The sequence below is a fragment of the Bos javanicus genome, chromosome 6 (assembly GCF_032452875.1).
Source record: "Bos javanicus breed banteng chromosome 6, ARS-OSU_banteng_1.0, whole genome shotgun sequence".
Classification (NCBI taxonomy): Eukaryota; Metazoa; Chordata; class Mammalia; order Artiodactyla; family Bovidae; genus Bos; species Bos javanicus.
Window position 1 is genome coordinate 93,282,074 of NC_083873.1, and position 17,319 is coordinate 93,299,392.

General features: G+C 41.4%; 1 protein-coding gene across 1 annotated transcript in view; it reads left to right on the top strand.

Moving 5' to 3' along the window:
- Positions 1-17,319, top strand: part of FRAS1 (Fraser extracellular matrix complex subunit 1) — a 538,610-nt gene that overhangs the window by 238,658 nt on the left and 282,633 nt on the right. The window contains exons 12-14 of the mRNA XM_061420570.1: positions 751-898; positions 2,629-2,772; positions 4,239-4,373. Coding sequence (XP_061276554.1) covers positions 751-898; positions 2,629-2,772; positions 4,239-4,373 — 427 coding nt within the window. The remainder of the gene's footprint in view (positions 1-750; positions 899-2,628; positions 2,773-4,238; positions 4,374-17,319) is intronic.

The window sequence follows — 17,319 nt, forward strand, 5'->3', positions numbered from 1 at the left end:
AGTAACAATAAGGAAATTCAACATTTTAACCTGCTTCCTACTGTTGTTATAAAGATTGTATTTAATGCACCTGCTAATCACCAGGTACACAGTAATCCCTTCTGGTGTTTCTGTTTTGTTTTGTTTTTGCTGAGATAGGTTGAGAAACAAGTGTTATATGCTTCTTGCATATTCTGGAAGCCACAGAATGCTTTCACACTTTATCTTTCTGCCTCGGTTCTACTCTAAAATGAATCAATTATGAACAAAGAAGGGGAGACGCTATCCTTTTAAATTTATAACTCTTGTTGTTGTTCGGTCACTAAGTCATGTCCGACTCTTTGCAACCCCATGGACTGTAGCACACCAGGCTCCTCTGGTTTCCATTGTCTCCCAGAGTTTGCTCAAATTCATGTTAACTGAGTCAGTGATGCTATCTATCTCATCCTCTGCTATCCCCTTCTCCTTTTGCCTTCAATCTCTCCCAGCATCAAGGTCTTTTCCAATAAGTTGGCTCTTCCCATCAGATGGCCAAAGGATTGGAGCTTCATCTTCAGCATCAGTCCTTGCAATGAATATTCAGGGTTGATTTCCTTTAGGATTGACTGGCTTGAACTTTTCTACTGATGTCCTATTTCAATTAGGTTTGGCATTGTACTTATCAGGAGCCTTCATTTTGACCCTTATGGAAATCATGCGTTCTCCACCAGCCACCTGGCTTCTGAATCTCTGCACTCTGATAACAACGTCCTTCTTTGCTGTTTCCTGCAGGAAGGAGAGAAGTGGGAGGATGGCCCTTGCAAGGTGTGTGAGTGCCGGGGGGCTCAGGTAACTTGCTACAAGCCCTCTTGTCCTCCATGCCCGGTGGCCACACTAGCCCAGGCGGTGGAAGGACAGTGCTGTCCCGATTGCACATCAGGTGGGTCCATGACCAATTTATGTCTGCTAAGCTGTCCTTAATGCCACACAATTCAGAGAGATCTCCTCTCCTCCTGCCCCATGCTTATTTTTCTCTACTCATTCACTTGGTTTGTTTGTTTGTTTCTTAATTTTTTCTAACAAATGATGCTAATTAATCTTGGTTCATGCGTTTGCCAAACTCAGCTGATTATGAGTATGTGACCTCGCAGAAGTCATTGGTCCTCTCTGACTCTTCATGTTCTTGTTGATAAAACGGCCTTATCTTCCTTGCAAAATTATTGTGAAAATCAAATACAATAATGTTCAAAAACCTGTAAAGGCAAATATGGTTACTAGGACTGCTTCGTTGTCGAAGATCAAAGAAAAATTGTTGCAAGTTTGTTATGGATGTTCATTTCTTTAAGATGAACTATTAAACAGATGGTTCCTTTTGGAGTTCTCAAATGGGTTTTTGAAGTTGAAGGACCCATTAATTTCTTCCAAAAGAAAATTTTATCTACTTGTTCTGCAACTCTGCCTTCAAATCACCTGGGGTTGAATTAGTTCCAGTTAATAATTGTTGGCAAGCCCTGGAGCTGCTCTGGCTGAGCAGTAATTTGCCTGAGAGCTCAGTCTGCCTTGGAGAAGTGGCATTTTCTTGCACTCATATTTCATAATTAATTGTTTTCATCTGTGAGTTGCAGTTTTTCATATTGGCGGTTGCATTTGTGGCACCCAACATATTTTGCCTGATCGGTGTTTCCATGAAGAGTTTATCATGGGAAAACCATGGCAATGTCAGGGTTTCGTTACTTTACCCTCACCAAAGTGACTCTTTGGGCTTTCCAAAACAAATATGTAGCGTATTATAATTTCCCAAACCTTGAAAATCAGGTCCTTGACAACGGTGAAACCTAAAAGTAGCCCTGTGCTGACAATTTACCACCAAGTACAGTGATGATCCCAGTGATTGGTAATGAGGTTTGAAATCTTGGAGAAAAAGAAGAAAAAAATGGCGTATTTTTTTTAAGAATATAATAACTGTTTTTCAGCAGTGTAGGTTTTATGTTTTAACCTTTATGCACATCAAAGGTTAGGAAAAACTTCTAGGAAATTATAAATCATTGAATCTGCTTAAATCATCTATCATGGAACTAGTCATTCCTGTTTCTAGAGGTATTCTAGGAGGAGACAGAAGCATGAAAAGGCCTAGTTTGGTAATGTTTTTAATGTTTTTACTTTGGGGACACAGTGATTGTATTTCAAACAAGGAGCAATTCATTGAAATCAATTTTGCTATTTGGAGTCCTTTTTCATTCCCAGAGTTTTCTCCATATTTTTTACAGATTCTCTATAACCCTTTTCATGCATAAAACCTATACTGTTGCAAAACAGTTATTTTCTTTAAAAAAAAATACAGCCACTTTTTTCTTCTTTTTCTCCAAGATTTCAAACCTCATTACCAGTCATTGGGATCATCACTGAACTTGGTGGTAAATTGTCAGCAAAGGGCTAGTTTGGTATTGTTTTTAATGTCTTCACTTTGGACACAGTGTTTTTCAGACAAGGAGCAATTCCTTGAAATCTTACATTGAAATCAGTTTTGCTATTTGGAGTCCTTTCTCATACACACTCAGAGTTTTCTCCATATGCTATACAGATCCATATACCCCATAAATCCCTTGTTAGAAGGAGGTAAGAGAAATTATATGGTCTTTACTGAGTTCTCTTCTTTGTTCTTGATCATAGTTCGTTGCCACCCAGACTGCTTGACCTGCTCTCAGTCTCCAGACCACTGTGACCTCTGCCAGGATCCCACCAAGTTGCTGAGGAATGGACAATGTGTGCACAGCTGTGGTCTGGGGTTTTACCAAGCTGGTGCTCTCTGTTTAGGTACGGCTCCAGGCAGACTACCCAGGGAGGGACTGAGGCTCACTGGTATCCTGGATGGGGTCATGGTGCAGGAAATGCACAACTTCCAAAAACCATGAGAAGAGGGTGATGTCATCCGTAGGCTCCTTGACCTCTCTACACCCATCTCACATTTGATGGGTGTTTCCATGCTTACCAGGAGGTATTAAGAGATGATGGGGCAGTCAGATGTTTACTAGGTAGTCATGGCTGGATTTCTCACTTTCAAGGATAGTCATCAGTTAATCCAAGATAGAACTTCAGAGGTAACATGACCTTCGAGAACACTTACTAGAACTTTATTGTTTTGCTAATGGGGAATCTGCGGACCAGAGAATGAGCTGGCTTGCTTAATATCACACAGATAATTGGTAACAGACCTTACCTCTTGTGGGTTACCAGAGGATCCAGAGGGGGTTCATGTGCGTTTCAGAATTCTTACAGTACGTGTGGGGCTTCCGAGTGGCACTATTGATAGAGAACCCGTCTGCAGGAGATGTGAGAGATACGGGCTCGATCCCTGGTTCAGAAGGATCTCCTGGAGAAAGAAATAGCTACCCACTTCAATATCCTTGCCTGGAGAATCCATGGACAGAGGAGCGTGGCGGGCTACAGTCCATAGGGTCACACAGAATCAGGCATGACTGAATCACATAATACATATGAGAGGGCGCTTTTACTGGGAGAATTTGGCTTGGTTGAGGCCAAATCATAGGTACTTTTTCTCCTATCTCTAACTCAGGGGGTTAATTATCCATTTTAGAGTGTGTAGGTTTACACCCTGGCTATGAGTATAACCTCTCTGCACCTCAGCATTCTTACCTGTAAAGTGGGGTGATTCCAGTATCTTCCTTAGGAGGCATTGTGAGGATTACATGTGTGAGTACACATCAAGTGCCTGGAATAGTGTCTAGGATGTTGTTAGATCTCGATAAAAGTCAACTGCTTTTATTATTTTTGTAGTTATTCACTTCTGCCTACTCTCTCTCCTGATTCATAATCTTTAACTTTCTTGGAAGTTATTTATATCTCTGAATAAGGGGTATTCTTGTAAATGATTGAGTGAGAAAGCTATTGGGGGCAAATGGATAAGAAAAGAGCAAGACCCTTGAGCCTAACTGCCTGGCTTCCAATGCCAGCTTCATGTGACCTTGATCTCGAGCAGGTTATTTTACCTCCATGAGCTTGCTCATCATTTGTAACATTGGGATTGATACTCTATCTCACAGCCTTGTTGTGAAGATTAAATGCATTTATATACGTAAAGCACTTCATGCATTGCCTGGCATGAAATATATGCTGTGTAAATGAAGGCAGGTAGAGTTGTTTTCCTGCCTTCCTGATTCTCTGTGTCTCCAGAATTGGGCTGTGTCGGGACTGGCACCAGGGCAGCGCACTTGAACTAATGAGAGGTTCCCTTTTTCTTTCTCCCACCCTTGTTGAGCCAGCCTGCCAGCCACAGTGCTCCACCTGCACCAGTGGGCTCGAGTGCTCGTCCTGCCAGCCTCCCCTGCTGATGCAGCAGGGCCAGTGTGTGTCTACCTGTGGGATCGGCTTCTACCAAGACCGCCACTCCTGTGCAGGTAAGCCCTGACCCGCCATGGTCAGGCAGGCCACCGAGAAAGCCACCCCCTGCCCCCAAACTACCTGGGGCCACCCAGAGCTATAAGCAGCTTTTCAAGTAGGAGAAGAAATTCTGAATGTGATTCCTGATGGCATGAGAACAGTAGACGAGAGACCTGACAAACAGTGTTTTTATAATTTTATTAGTGCTTTAGTGATGTACATTGTGATGTGATTTCTAGAAGTCCTTTTGTGCATATCTGGGGGCCCTGGGACAATATCTGACAAGCATTATACTTTGACTTGGGCTTCCCAGTGGCTCAGATGGTAAAGAATCTGCCTGCAATGCAGGAGACCTGGGTCTGATAGCTGAGTCAGGAAGATCCCCTGGAAAAGGGAATGGCTACCCACTCTAGTATTCTTGGCTGGGAAATCCCATGGACAGAGGAGCCTGGTGGGCTACAGTCCTTGGGGTTGCAAAGAGTCGGACACAACTTAGCAACTCAACAATGACAAACAAAATACTTTGGCTCAGATTGTCATTTTAAAGATGGGGCTGGTGCACTGGGACGACCCAGAGGGATGGTATGGGGAGGGAGGAGGGAGGAGGGTTCAGGATGGGGAACACATGTATACCTGTGGCAGATTCATTTTGATATATGGCAAAACCAATACAATATTGTAAAGTTAAATAAAATAAAATTAAAAAACAAAAGTTGTTAAGTCAGATTCCTTCATGGTATAAGAACACAGGACTTAAATGAAGAGGAACTATATTTATATATTTTTAAGCTTTACTTTCACTTAGGGAGAAACAGAAACAAGAAACTTGGACAAATAAAAGTAGGCTTTTAAGTGTGCTCCTACTTTAGTATCTGCCTACTTAGCATATGTATTAGTATTTATTACTTTAGTAGCCTTATTTGCCTATTTTTTTGTTTTTAAAATTTTATTTATTTCTTTTGTGGCTGTTTGGTCTTCATTGCTGCTCATGGGCTTTCTCTAGTTGCTATGAGCGGGGCCGCTCTTTAGTTGCCATGTGCCAGCTGGGCTTCTCATTGGAGTGACTTCTCTTGTTGCGGAGCCTGCACCCTAAAGGACTTGGTCTTCATTAGTTCTGGCGCATGGGTTTAGTTGCCCTGTGGCATGTGACATCTTCCTGGCCCAGGGATTGAACCCATGTCTCTTGCGTTGGCAGGTGGATTCTTAACCACTGGACCACCAGAGGAGTCCTTGTTTATATTTTTAACTCTATATTTTTTTATTACAATCTAGTTGAAATTCTAGTATCTTAACCATCTCTGGAGGTGGGAATAGTCATATGATTTAATTTATTTTTTATACATGACTATTTTTTCAATAGTGATTATAATCATGGTTATAAGTAAAAGAGTAAATGTATAAAGAATTTTTTTAAATGCAGAAAGAGAGGGAGGTGTGATGGTGAGAACAAAGGAAAGGACAGAATCCTAAGTTTGTCTTTTGAAAGAGAGAGAGTCAGGTGTGCCCAGAACCTAAGGCAGGGTGTGCAGTGGCAGGAAAACCTGAGGAGGCAGATGGACCAGAGGGTGGGTCTTGGGTGTCATCCCAGAGAACTGTTATAGCTGCATTCTGCAGCTGAGCCAAAGGGCAGGGATGTTACAGGAATCAGGAGATAGGCCAGTCTGAGGATCAGCTAGTAGGCTCCTTTCTTTCATGTCCTTGGTTAGATTTTCAGAAAAGTCTGAGGGAAAATGGTAAAACAGAACCAGTGCTATCTAGGCTATCTAAGTAATAAAAGCAATTTACATGTCCACTTATGGATAAGCAGATAAACAAAATATAGCCTGTTTATGCAGTGGAATATTATTCAGCCTTAAAAAAGAAGAAAATCTTCCATATTAGACAGTATGGTTGAATTGGGGACATTGTACTAAATGAAATAAGCCAGTCACAGAAGGATGGATGCTCTATAATACCCCTTATTTGAGGTATATTGGTTTTCCTGATGACTCAGTGGTAAGTAAAGAACCCGCCTGCCACTGCAGGAGATCCAGGTTCCATCCCTGGGTCAGGATGACCCTCTGGAGAAGGAAATGGCAACCCACTGAAGTATTCCTGCCTGGGAAATCCCCATGGACAGAGGAGCCTGGTGGGCTACAGTCCATGGAGTCAAAAAAGAGTCGGACATGATTTTGGTGACTAAACAATGATGACATAGTGAAGTATCTAACATAACAAAACTGACAGAAGCAGAGAGTAGAAGGGTGATTGCCATGAGCAAAAAAAAAAAAAATTCCTGCAGTTCAGCAAGTCTAAAATTTTGGTTGTGCAAGATGAATAAATTCTAGTGATCTGCTGGGAAAAAAAGAGAGTCAGCGCATGGTATTCTTTAGGTGTGCAGGCTGAATGAGCTCCAAGGCCAGGTGAAAGTCCCTCATGGAGGAGACTGCTGGCCGTCTCCACTCCTGGTCATGGTTATGGGCAGAATCCACAGGACTGTGGAAACCACCTTGAAAGGAAACTCTGGTACTGTGTGTGCCGTGTGGATGTGGGGATAGTGGGCCTGGAGCCAGTCATATTCCAGAAAGGGAAGCATCCTGGCTTCTGAGTCTGACATGGGGGCTTTTTGAGATGTGGAAGAATTCTTTATTTCTGTATCCCCAACATCAAGGGCTGCACGAAGGGTTCAGATTTGTTTGACATTTGTTGAAAAAGTGTTTGACTGATGAAGGAATGTCCTACCCCTTGGTGGCCCTTGAAGGACCAGCTTTTTGACAGCAGTGTCAGCCATAAAAGAGAGAAGAACTCTTAATGTTTATTGCAATCCCGGTCTATTTACTGGTTATTTTAGAAAAGGTTTAAAGTGGGTGCATATGAACGCTTTTTTAAGTGTCTAATGGTTCGGCAATTTAGGTAAACTGCTGAAATTTCAATTTGATGAAATTATTGAATGTATTCTTTATTCCTTTCTTCTATCCCATCAAAGAGACCTCCTGCTAGCACTCTTGCAACAGATTTGCCTTTGAAAGGGAAGTAATTCCCCCTAGATTTTATTTTCCCCCCATACCTCCTCCACCCTGGCCAAATGTCCCACATACATGTTTACGTTTTTCTTTTTTTGGCTACTTTCATTCCTCCCAAGCCCAGTGTTTTAATTGGTGTTGTTAATGCGGTTTCAGGGCACTTTGAAATGGGTAATGTTTCATTTGATTACTGGTTTACGTAGCTGGCTGCTTCCACATTCCATCCACATGCCCATACACAAATGCCTTAGTAGAAAGTTGCTGGGAAAATTTGTTCATGCTCCCTCCAGGGAATTAAACCAATTTGCTTTAGTTCAGCCTGGTTGCATTTTTATGCATAAAATGAGAAGAAAAAAGAAAGCAAGAGGAGAGAGAGAAGAAAGAGAACGATCTTAAAAAATTAAGGCTAAACTTGTGATCAATTTCCATATACTCGTTTGATGGTAAGATTGCCCAAATAATCTTTCCAAATAAACTTTCTCATTATCAGAATTTTTTTTTGTTGCAATATTTGTGCTTTGCACCATTTTGGGTGTTTTTTCACCACCGACCTTAGAAGTTGATCAACCAGTGCTCATTCAGAAAGTGCTAAACTTTTCAAAATGAAGCCTGCCATTTTATGGTTTTTCTGGATTGAATCCTTGTGCCAGAATCATTTATGTTCTGGCTGGCATTAATTGCCACTTTATTGACCCATCAAAAGCAAAAGGAAGTGAACACGTGCTGAGGGAACTCATTACCAGAAATTAGCTGATTAATATTCATGCTCACCATGTGGAATATGAGACAGAATGAGAAATTCGAGGCAGACCCAAGAGGCACATAGACCCATGACTCTTCAAGAAAAGAGTCGAGAAAGTAAACCAGAGGGAGGTAAAAGAAGGGCCTGAGTCCTACGTGAGAACCACATCCTTAGGGGCCTTTATCATTGTTTCTTTTCCTTTGAGTTCTGTGATATAGACACACATATACGCATATGCCTACAAACATGTACATGTGTACATATATTCACATTATTGTTATAATCTTGTGCTTGGTTAAACTGAATAATTATAAATCACATTTTGTGTCCCCCACCAGTCAGTGCTTCAACTTGAGAGTTTAATGCTTTGATCACTTTACCTGAAGGCTCAACACCACCCAGGCTTTATATCCATCTAAATTGGAGAGAGACAATCTGGAAGTTGTCTCTGTCCCACAGCAGAGAGGGCCAAGGAGTAATCACCCTCCTGATGCCCAGAACTCACCCTTTAGCTGTGGCACTCAGGCATCTGCCTTAACCCCTAAACTTCTTTTGGTGCCAGCTAGATCTGGTCCAACATTCCTTTTTGACCCCGTGGACATCAGGTCCTAGTATTGAGTTTCTACTGTGGTTCCTGCTGCTTGTCCTGTTGTGACCCATTTCTAGGAACTAACAGCCCATCTCTTAACCCTGACCACATGGTCAAGCTTGACCCCTGTATGGATGTTGTTTGCCCTCCCTCTATGCCACGTGGCCTTGTACCCTTCCACCATGGCTGTTAGGTATTGCTTGTCCTAGACTTATTGTCTTCTTTCTACCAGAGTGGTAGTTTCATTACCTCTTCTTAAAAACCTTGGTATTAAATCTAAATCTGGATCCAGACTGAGCTCGCCTGTCCTGAGAACATTCTTTCTTGTCTGTCTCACCCCTCTTTTTAATCAACTTCTGTCTCACTCTGGTAGGACTGTTAAACTGTGCAGATACATCATAGATATAAGAGCCCACAAGAAGTTAGAACAACTACATTAACACACACCATAGAAGATTAGTTTGAAATGAATAGCTCAAGACTGTTGACTCTGAGTACAGAAAGAGTAGAATTTAGCCCATTTTTTAATATGTATCACAAGGTTGGAGGATGGAGCTGTATGTGCCCCTGGCAGGTGCTGCCTTCACTCTGCAGACCCAGAGATGGGAGGGAGGGTGACACCTTGCTCAAGTGGAGACAAACCACCAGGATTCCGATCTGGGCTCTGCTGCTTCAAACAGCCTGTTCTGTAACTCTGTGTTTCAATTGCTTGTGGCTAAAGTGGAGGCAGTAATGTCTACCACACAGCATTGTTGTGTGGATTAAATGAGTGAATTCACATGTGTCGATTAGGATGACACCTGGCACCTGGAAACCCTCCATGTACATTTGGAGACTTGGATTTCTGCTTCCCATTGTCCATCTTTCCCATTCCTTGTCCCCAACTCCATTTATCCTCTGTTGACCACTGCTCAAGATCTAGAGAATATGAAGATAAATAAGGCTCCATGTTTGTGTATAGTGAGCTGGCAATCAAGGCAGGGTTAGCTGCTGCTTTCCAGAGATGTGAAAAAATAAAAACACTAACACAGAAACCTATGTAACTCGTTCTATATAGGATTGCTGTGTGGTCTTAAGATTTTGAAACTTAAAGAATCAAACAATTGAACAGATTTTAGGTTTGTGTGAGGGCATCATTTTGAATCTCAATGCTACCACTTTTTACTGTATGTTTGGGCAAGTCATTTAACCACCTTGAGTCTCATCTCTTCTCAGCTATAAAATGGGGTTAATATTATTTACTTTAAAAAATATTATTTACTTTAAGCCATTAATATGAAGGTTAGAAAAGATGTCTGAAAATGTAAATATATTATGACTGACACATGGTCTGTGGCCAGTGCATGCTTGCTAAGTCACTTCAGTCATGTCCAACTCTTTGCAACCCTATGGATTATAGCGGTCCAGGCTCCTCTATGCATGGGATACTCCAGTCAAGAATACTTGAGTGTGTTGCTATGCCCTCCTCCAGGGGGTCTTCCCCACCCAGGATTGAAACCCACATCTCCTATCTCTCCTGCTTTGGCAGGCAGGTTAGCGCCACCTGAGAAACCCCACATGAACAATAAAAGGCAACTATTGTCCTTATCAAATATATTCTTTTGTTTTTCAATTTATGCAGATGCAAATCAAATAGCTTGCATTAGGAGACAAAGGATTTTGTGCCATTTCTGTCTGATTTTAAATAACTTTTGTATATTATGGAGAAGTAAATATAATACAGGGAACAGTTTATTGTATTCATCACAACAAATTAAAATCATTTTCTTTAAATGCTTCAATCAAATGATGAGAATCTAGAATGACTTGTTTCTTCACCAGTATTATGCTACATTTAGAGGGAAAGCTTATGAAAAGAAAACCTGTAAAATTTACTTACAGAATGCTGACTTAGCTGAGATTTAGAAGTTGTAGTTTGAATGGAAGAACGTCTAAAGTTAATTATTTGTTGGAATTTGTGGACACGTAGCACTGACCCTGGAAAAGGCAATGGCATCCCACTCCAGTACTCTCGCCTGGAAAATCCCATGGACGGAGGAGCCTGGAAGGCTGCAGTCCATGGAGTCGCTGAGGGTCGGACACGACTGAGCGACTTCACTTTCACTTTTCACTTTCATGCATTGGAGAAGGAAATGGCAACCCACTCCAGTGTTCTTGTCTGGAGAATCCCAGGGAGGGGGAGCCTGGTGGGCTGCCGTCTATGGGGTTGCTTAGAGTTGGACACAACTGAAGCGACTTAGCAGTAGCAGCAGCGCTGACCTCTGAGAACCAGGTGCAAAGCAGTACTTGCTGGGTCTTGGCATTATATTCTCTACGTGGCTGAGCCTAGCCTGCCGTACTCAGGATGAACCTCTTGGCAAAGGCATTTATGAACTGCTGTCCTGAAATCCTCTAGAACGTGGGTTCCTTCCTGTTCTGTTGGTGTAGCCATTGTGAAGCTGATATCCTCCATGGTCCCTCCACACCTTCCAGAGTTGGAGGGTCAGTCCCCATTTTTCACTCCTAGATCACTCATTCAGTCTGGGGCTCAGCACATCCTGCCACTGTGTCTTCACTCACTTTGTTCTGCTTTTTACATCGTGCATACTAAGTCGCTTCAGTCGTGGCTGACTCTTTGTGACTCTATGGACAGTAGCCCACCAGGCTCCTTTGTCTGTGGAATTCTCCAGGCAAGAATACTGGAGTGGGTTGCCATGCCCTCCTCCAGGGGATCTTCCCGACCCAGGGATCGAACCTGTGTTTCTTACTTTTCCTGCATTGGCAGGTGGGTTCTTTACCTCTAGCACTACCTGGGAACATCATATGCATGTTCAAACATCTGGTATTCTACAGCAATTATGATTTCTCGCTTAGCTGCTGAATATCTTATAAGGATATATATATATACTGCTTCAAGTGATAGTCCCGTCTCCTCCACTCTGTTTATGCAACAAGTATTTGCTTAGGCTCTTCCATGTCCCAGGCACTAGGAGACTGCAGTGAAGTGACAAAAAGCCACCCTATAGTTCAGGATTAGGTTCTCAACTGGAGAAGAGTGTCATTAAATAAGTAAATACATTGCTTCAAATAGTTACCACTATATAAATCCATTGCTTTCAGTGCTATACAGTTTAAAAGTCTATTGTAGAAAGTGAGTGATTATTGAGGCAAGGGAAGATCTTATCCTTCTGAATTCCCCACAATGCTAGGTACATATAAGACACTTTGCAACAATTTTTGATTGAAAAAAAAATTTTTTTAAACCACTGCACAGAAGAGAAAATAGAAGAGTGTACAGGCATGCCTAGACTCTGGCTTCCTGGTAACCTGACTTCCATTTAGCTTCTATTATTTACTCCCTGTCAGCAGTTTCTAACTAGGCATGGCCTCAGGAAAATTACAGAATCTTATTTTTTCCCCACCCCTCTTTTTCTTGTCTTCATTTGACTCTTCTCTAAGATAACTGGGTGCCTTGTGAGTGCTGAAATGGTGATTCTTTTTGTTTAATTAATTAATTTATTTTAATTGGAGGTTAATTACTTCATAATATTGTGGTGGTTTTTGCCATACATCGACATGAATCAGCCATGGGTGTACATATGTCCCACTACCCTGAACCTCCCTCTTACCTCCCTCCCCATCCCATCCCTCTGGGTTGTCCCAGAGCACCAGCTTTGAGTTCCCTGCTTCATTCATTAAACTGGCACTGGTCATCTATTTTACATATGGTTTCTTTTTTTTTTTTTTCCCAATGTCTCGTGATATTTCTTTATTTTTTAAAATTAATTTATTTATTTTGATTGGAGGCTAATTACTTTACAATATTGTAGTGGTTTTTGCCATACATTGACATGAGTCATCCATGGGGGTACATGTGTCCCCCTGTCCCGAACCCCCCTCTCCTTCCCTCCCCATCCCATCCCTCTGGGTTGTCCCAGTGCACCGGGTTTGAGGGCCTTGTTTCATGTTTGACTGGTCATCTATTTTACATATGGTAATATACATGTTTCAATGCTATTCTCTCAAATCATCCCACCCTCGCCTTCTCCCACAGAGTCCAAAAGTCTGTTCTTTATATCTGTGTCTCTTTTGCTGTCTTGCATATAGGGTTGTCATTACCATCTTTCTAAATTCCATATATATGCATTAATATACTGTATTGGACCCACTCCAGTGTTCTTACCTGGAGAATCTCAGGGACAGGGGAGCCTGGTGGGCTGCCATCTATGGCGTCACGCAGAGTTGGACATGACTGAAGTGACTTAGCATAGCATAGCATAGCATACTGTATTGGTATTTTTCTTTCTGGCTTACTTCACTCTGTGTAATAGGCTCCAGTTTCATCTACCTCACTAGAATTGATTCAAATGTGTTTTTTTAGAGCTGAGTAACATTTTACTATATATATGTACCACAACTTCCTTATCCATTTTTCTGCCAATGGACATCTAGGTTGCTTATATGTCCTAGCTGTTGTAAACAGTGCTGCAGTGAACATTGGGGTACATGTGTCTCTTTGAATTCTGGTTTCCTCGGTGTGTATGCCCAGCAGTGGGATTGCTGGGTCATATGGCAGCTCTATTTTCAGTTTTTTAAGGAAAGGGTGTGTAAGAGGGTTCCCTTTTCTCCACACTCTCTCCAGCATTTATTGTTTGTAGACTTTTTGATGGCAGCCATTCTGACTGGCATGAGATGGTACTTCATTGTGGTTTTGACTTGCATTTCTCTGATAATTAGTGATGTTGAGCATTTTTTCATGTGTTAGCCATCTGTATGTCTTCTTTGGAGAAATATCTGTTTGGTTCTTTGGCCCATTTTTTAAGTGGGTCATTTATTTTTCTGGTATTGAGCTGCATGAACTGCTTGTATGTTTTGGAGATTAATTCTTTGTCAGTTGCTTCGTTTGCTATTATTTTCTCCCATTCTGAAGGCTGCCTTTTCCCCTTGCTTATAGGTTCCTTCATTGTGCAAAAGCCTTTAAGTTCAACTAGGTCCTATTTGTTTATTTTTGTTTTTATTTCCATTACTCTGGGAGGTGGGTCATAGAGGATCTTGCTGTAATTCATGTCAGAGAGTGTTCTGCCTATGTTTTCCTCTAAGAGTTTTATAGCTTCTGGTCTTACATTTGGGTCTTTAATCCATGTTGAGTTTATTTTTGTATATGGTGTTAAAAAGTGGTCTAGTTTCATACTTTTACAGGTGGTTGACCAGTTTTCCCAGCACCACTTGTTAAAGACATTGTCTTTTCTCCAGTGTATATTTTTGCCTTCTTTGGCAAAGATAAGGTGTCCATAAATGCGTGGATTTATCTCTGGGCTTTCTGTTTTGTTCCATTGACCTGTATTTCTGTCTTTGTGCCAGTACCATACTGTCTTGATGACTGTAGCTTTGTAGTATAGTCTGAAGTCAGGCAGATAGATTCCTCCAGTTCCATTCTTCTTTCTCTAGATTGCTTTTGCTATTCAAGGTTTTTTGTGTTTCCATACAAATTGTGAAGTTATTTACTCTAATTCTGTGAATAATACCATTGGTAGCTTGATAGGGATTGCATTTAATCTCTAGATGGCTTTGGGTAGTATACTCATTTTCACTATATTGATTCTTCCAGTCCAGGAATATGGTATATTTCTCCATCTATTTGTGTCATCTTTGATTTCTTTCTTCAGTGTTGTATAGTTTTCTACATGTAAGTCTTTTGTTTCCTTAGATAAATTTATTCCTCAGTATTTTATTCTTTTCATTGCAATGGTGAATGGGATTGTTTCCTTAATTTCTCTTTCTGTTTTCTCATTGTTAGTGTATAGGAATGCAAGGAATTTATGTGTATTAATTTTGTATCCTGCAACTTTACTATATGCATTTATTAGCTCTAGTAATTTTCTGGTGGTGCCTTTAGGGTTTTCTATATAGAGGATCATGTCACCTGCAAACAGTGAGAGTTTTACTTCTTCTTTTCCAATATGTTTCCTTTTATTTCTTTTTCTTTTCTTATTGCTGTGGCTAGGACTTCCAAAACTATGTTGAATAGTGGTGAGAGTGGGCACCCTTGTCTTGTTCCTGATTTTGGAAGTTCAGTTCAGTTCAGTCACTCAGTCGTGTCTGACTCTTGAGATTTTGGAAGAAATGCTTTCAATTTTTCACCATTGAGGATAATATTTGCTGTAGGTTTGTTGTATATGGCTTTTATTATGTTGAGGTGTATTCCTTCTATGCCTGCTTTCTGGAGATTTTTTATCATAAATGAGTATTGAATTTTGTCAAAGGCTTTCTCTGCACCTACTGAGATAATCATATGGTTTTTATCTTTTAACTTGTTAATATGGTGAGTCACATTGATTGCTTTGTGAACACTGAAGAATCCTTGCATCCCTGGGATAAATCCCACTTGGTCATGATGTATGATCTTTTTAATATGTTGTTGGATTCTGTTTGCTAGAATTTTATTGAGGATTTTTGCATCTATGTTCATCAGTGATACTGGCCTCTAGTTGAAAGGTAATTCTTTAAAAAAAAAAAAAAAAAACTTGTCCCTGGAACTTGGTTGGTATCCATGGGGTATTTTAAGCCACTCAGAAGGGAGGGCAATAGGATTGTCCTTCTAGAATGTTCTTTTCCTGAGTAAGCTAGACCCAGTGAAGCAGATGACAGTGGTATTCCAAATCCCCTCCCTCTCTGTACATTCTTGTAAATGATAAATTGAGAGAGGAAGGAAAAAGCAGCTGGTGGTACTTTGCCTGGGACCTCTGCTCTATCAGGCTTCAACAGACTCTTTGGCATTTGTCTGTGCTGCTTATAGGACTTTGCTGTGCAGGCCAAAGACAGATGATGGAACAGACGTATCACATACCAGCAGAGAAAGCCCGCCGCAAGTACAAGGGAGTTTATCTTCCAGACAGATCCCATTCTTCCTGACACATCTGAACCCTCAAATATTTCAGCTATGGATTACAAAGTAGTGACAAGTCTTCTGGCTTTCCGCCCAGTTCCTAGGGTTCTCAGTTATTTCAGCTAGACTGTACGGCATATGTTTGTACATTCCTTTTCTCTCTTCCCCATCCCCCACCACCAGCATCCTCCATGTTCCGCCCTCGCCTCCCTTTTTATGCCACCCACAGGTAACCCAGTGCCTCCACGCTAATCGCCACCCAGTTCTGAGCAGGGTGCGCAAGTGTGGCCAGGAAGTCTGGGCACCATTGAAAGCTTGATACGGCCTGGTGGGTCCCTCCTTTGGCTGTTTAGTTTTTATAGACAAGTAGACTCAAGGTATTGCTAGAAAAATCGATATCCATTTAATTTACACAGGCTGAAGAAAACCCCAGGGAGTTCACAGTTGCCAGTGGTCACCGTGGATGAGTGCAATCTGAGAATTCCCTTTGGCTGTCAAGTCCAGCGTAGGTGGTCACTGCATTTGAAAATCTTCAGGGTGTGCTGGGTTGTAGATTTAGGAGGACAGGTATAGGGGCAGCAGACAAAAAAGATAACCTGAGGAGTGTTACTGGTGAAAGGAACATCTGCCTTCATCCTCTGACTTATGTGCCTTTGAAGAGCCAGCCTGCTTGTAAATCTCTCTCCATGTGGATTTGCCGAAGCCTCCTCCAGCTGGAAAGTTGCTCCTTCCATTCAAGCTCTCTGCCTATGGAAGACCCTGCTAAAAATATAAATACGTTACCCAAGATGGGTGAATCATTCAGCTGTATCATGAATGTGGTTAATAGATTAACTACCTATTTACTCACTTGTGCCTTAGAGGAAGCGACTGCAGGATTTTTTTTCTCCTTTAGTAATTTTTTTCTGTAAGCACCAAATGAATTCATCTAATAAAGTCAGTAAAATTCAAGGTGCATAAAATCTGTGAAAATCCCTGACTCAAGCTCTCCCAAATCATGGCTGTTAGTAATTTGGTGAATGCCTTCCTAATTTATGTAGTTTTTGTGTGTTGTGCACACACACACATACAGATGAATTTATTTTTTCAAAAGTAAAGTCACACTATCTATATAGTTTTATCGCTGGCTTTTCCCATGTTATTTATCATCCTTCTACAGTGTCTTTTGAAACCTGTTGTATAACTTTTGATCTGTGGCTCTGCAAGAATTCATTGAGCTAATCCTCTGTTGTTTGACATTTCTTCCTAATTTTTCTATTATCATAAATAACCACAATGTAAATATTTTTAATAGAATTGTGGTTAAAGAATCTGCCTGCAATGCGGAGCAGCTGAATTCAATCCCTGGATTAGGAAGATTCCTGGAGGAGGGCATGGCAACCCACTCCAGTACTCTTGCCTGGAGAATCCCATGGACAGAGGAGCCTGGAGGGCTGCATTCCATGGGGTCGCAAAGAGTTGTATATGTCTGAGTGACTAAGCACAGACTCAAATATATTTGATTAAAGTAAATTATTAGACAATGGGTCCAAGTATAGATGTGCACATATTTAATCTTTTGATACATATTAACATATTACTCCGGAGAAGGCAATAGCAACCCACTCCAGTACTCTTGCCTGGAAAATCCCATGGACGGAGAGGCCTGGTGGGCTGCAGTCCATGGGGTCGCACAGAGTCGGACACGACTGAAGAAACTTAGCAGCAGCAGCAGCAGCAACATATTACTCTCTTTTAAAGAAGTTTTCATTTGCACTCCTCCTAG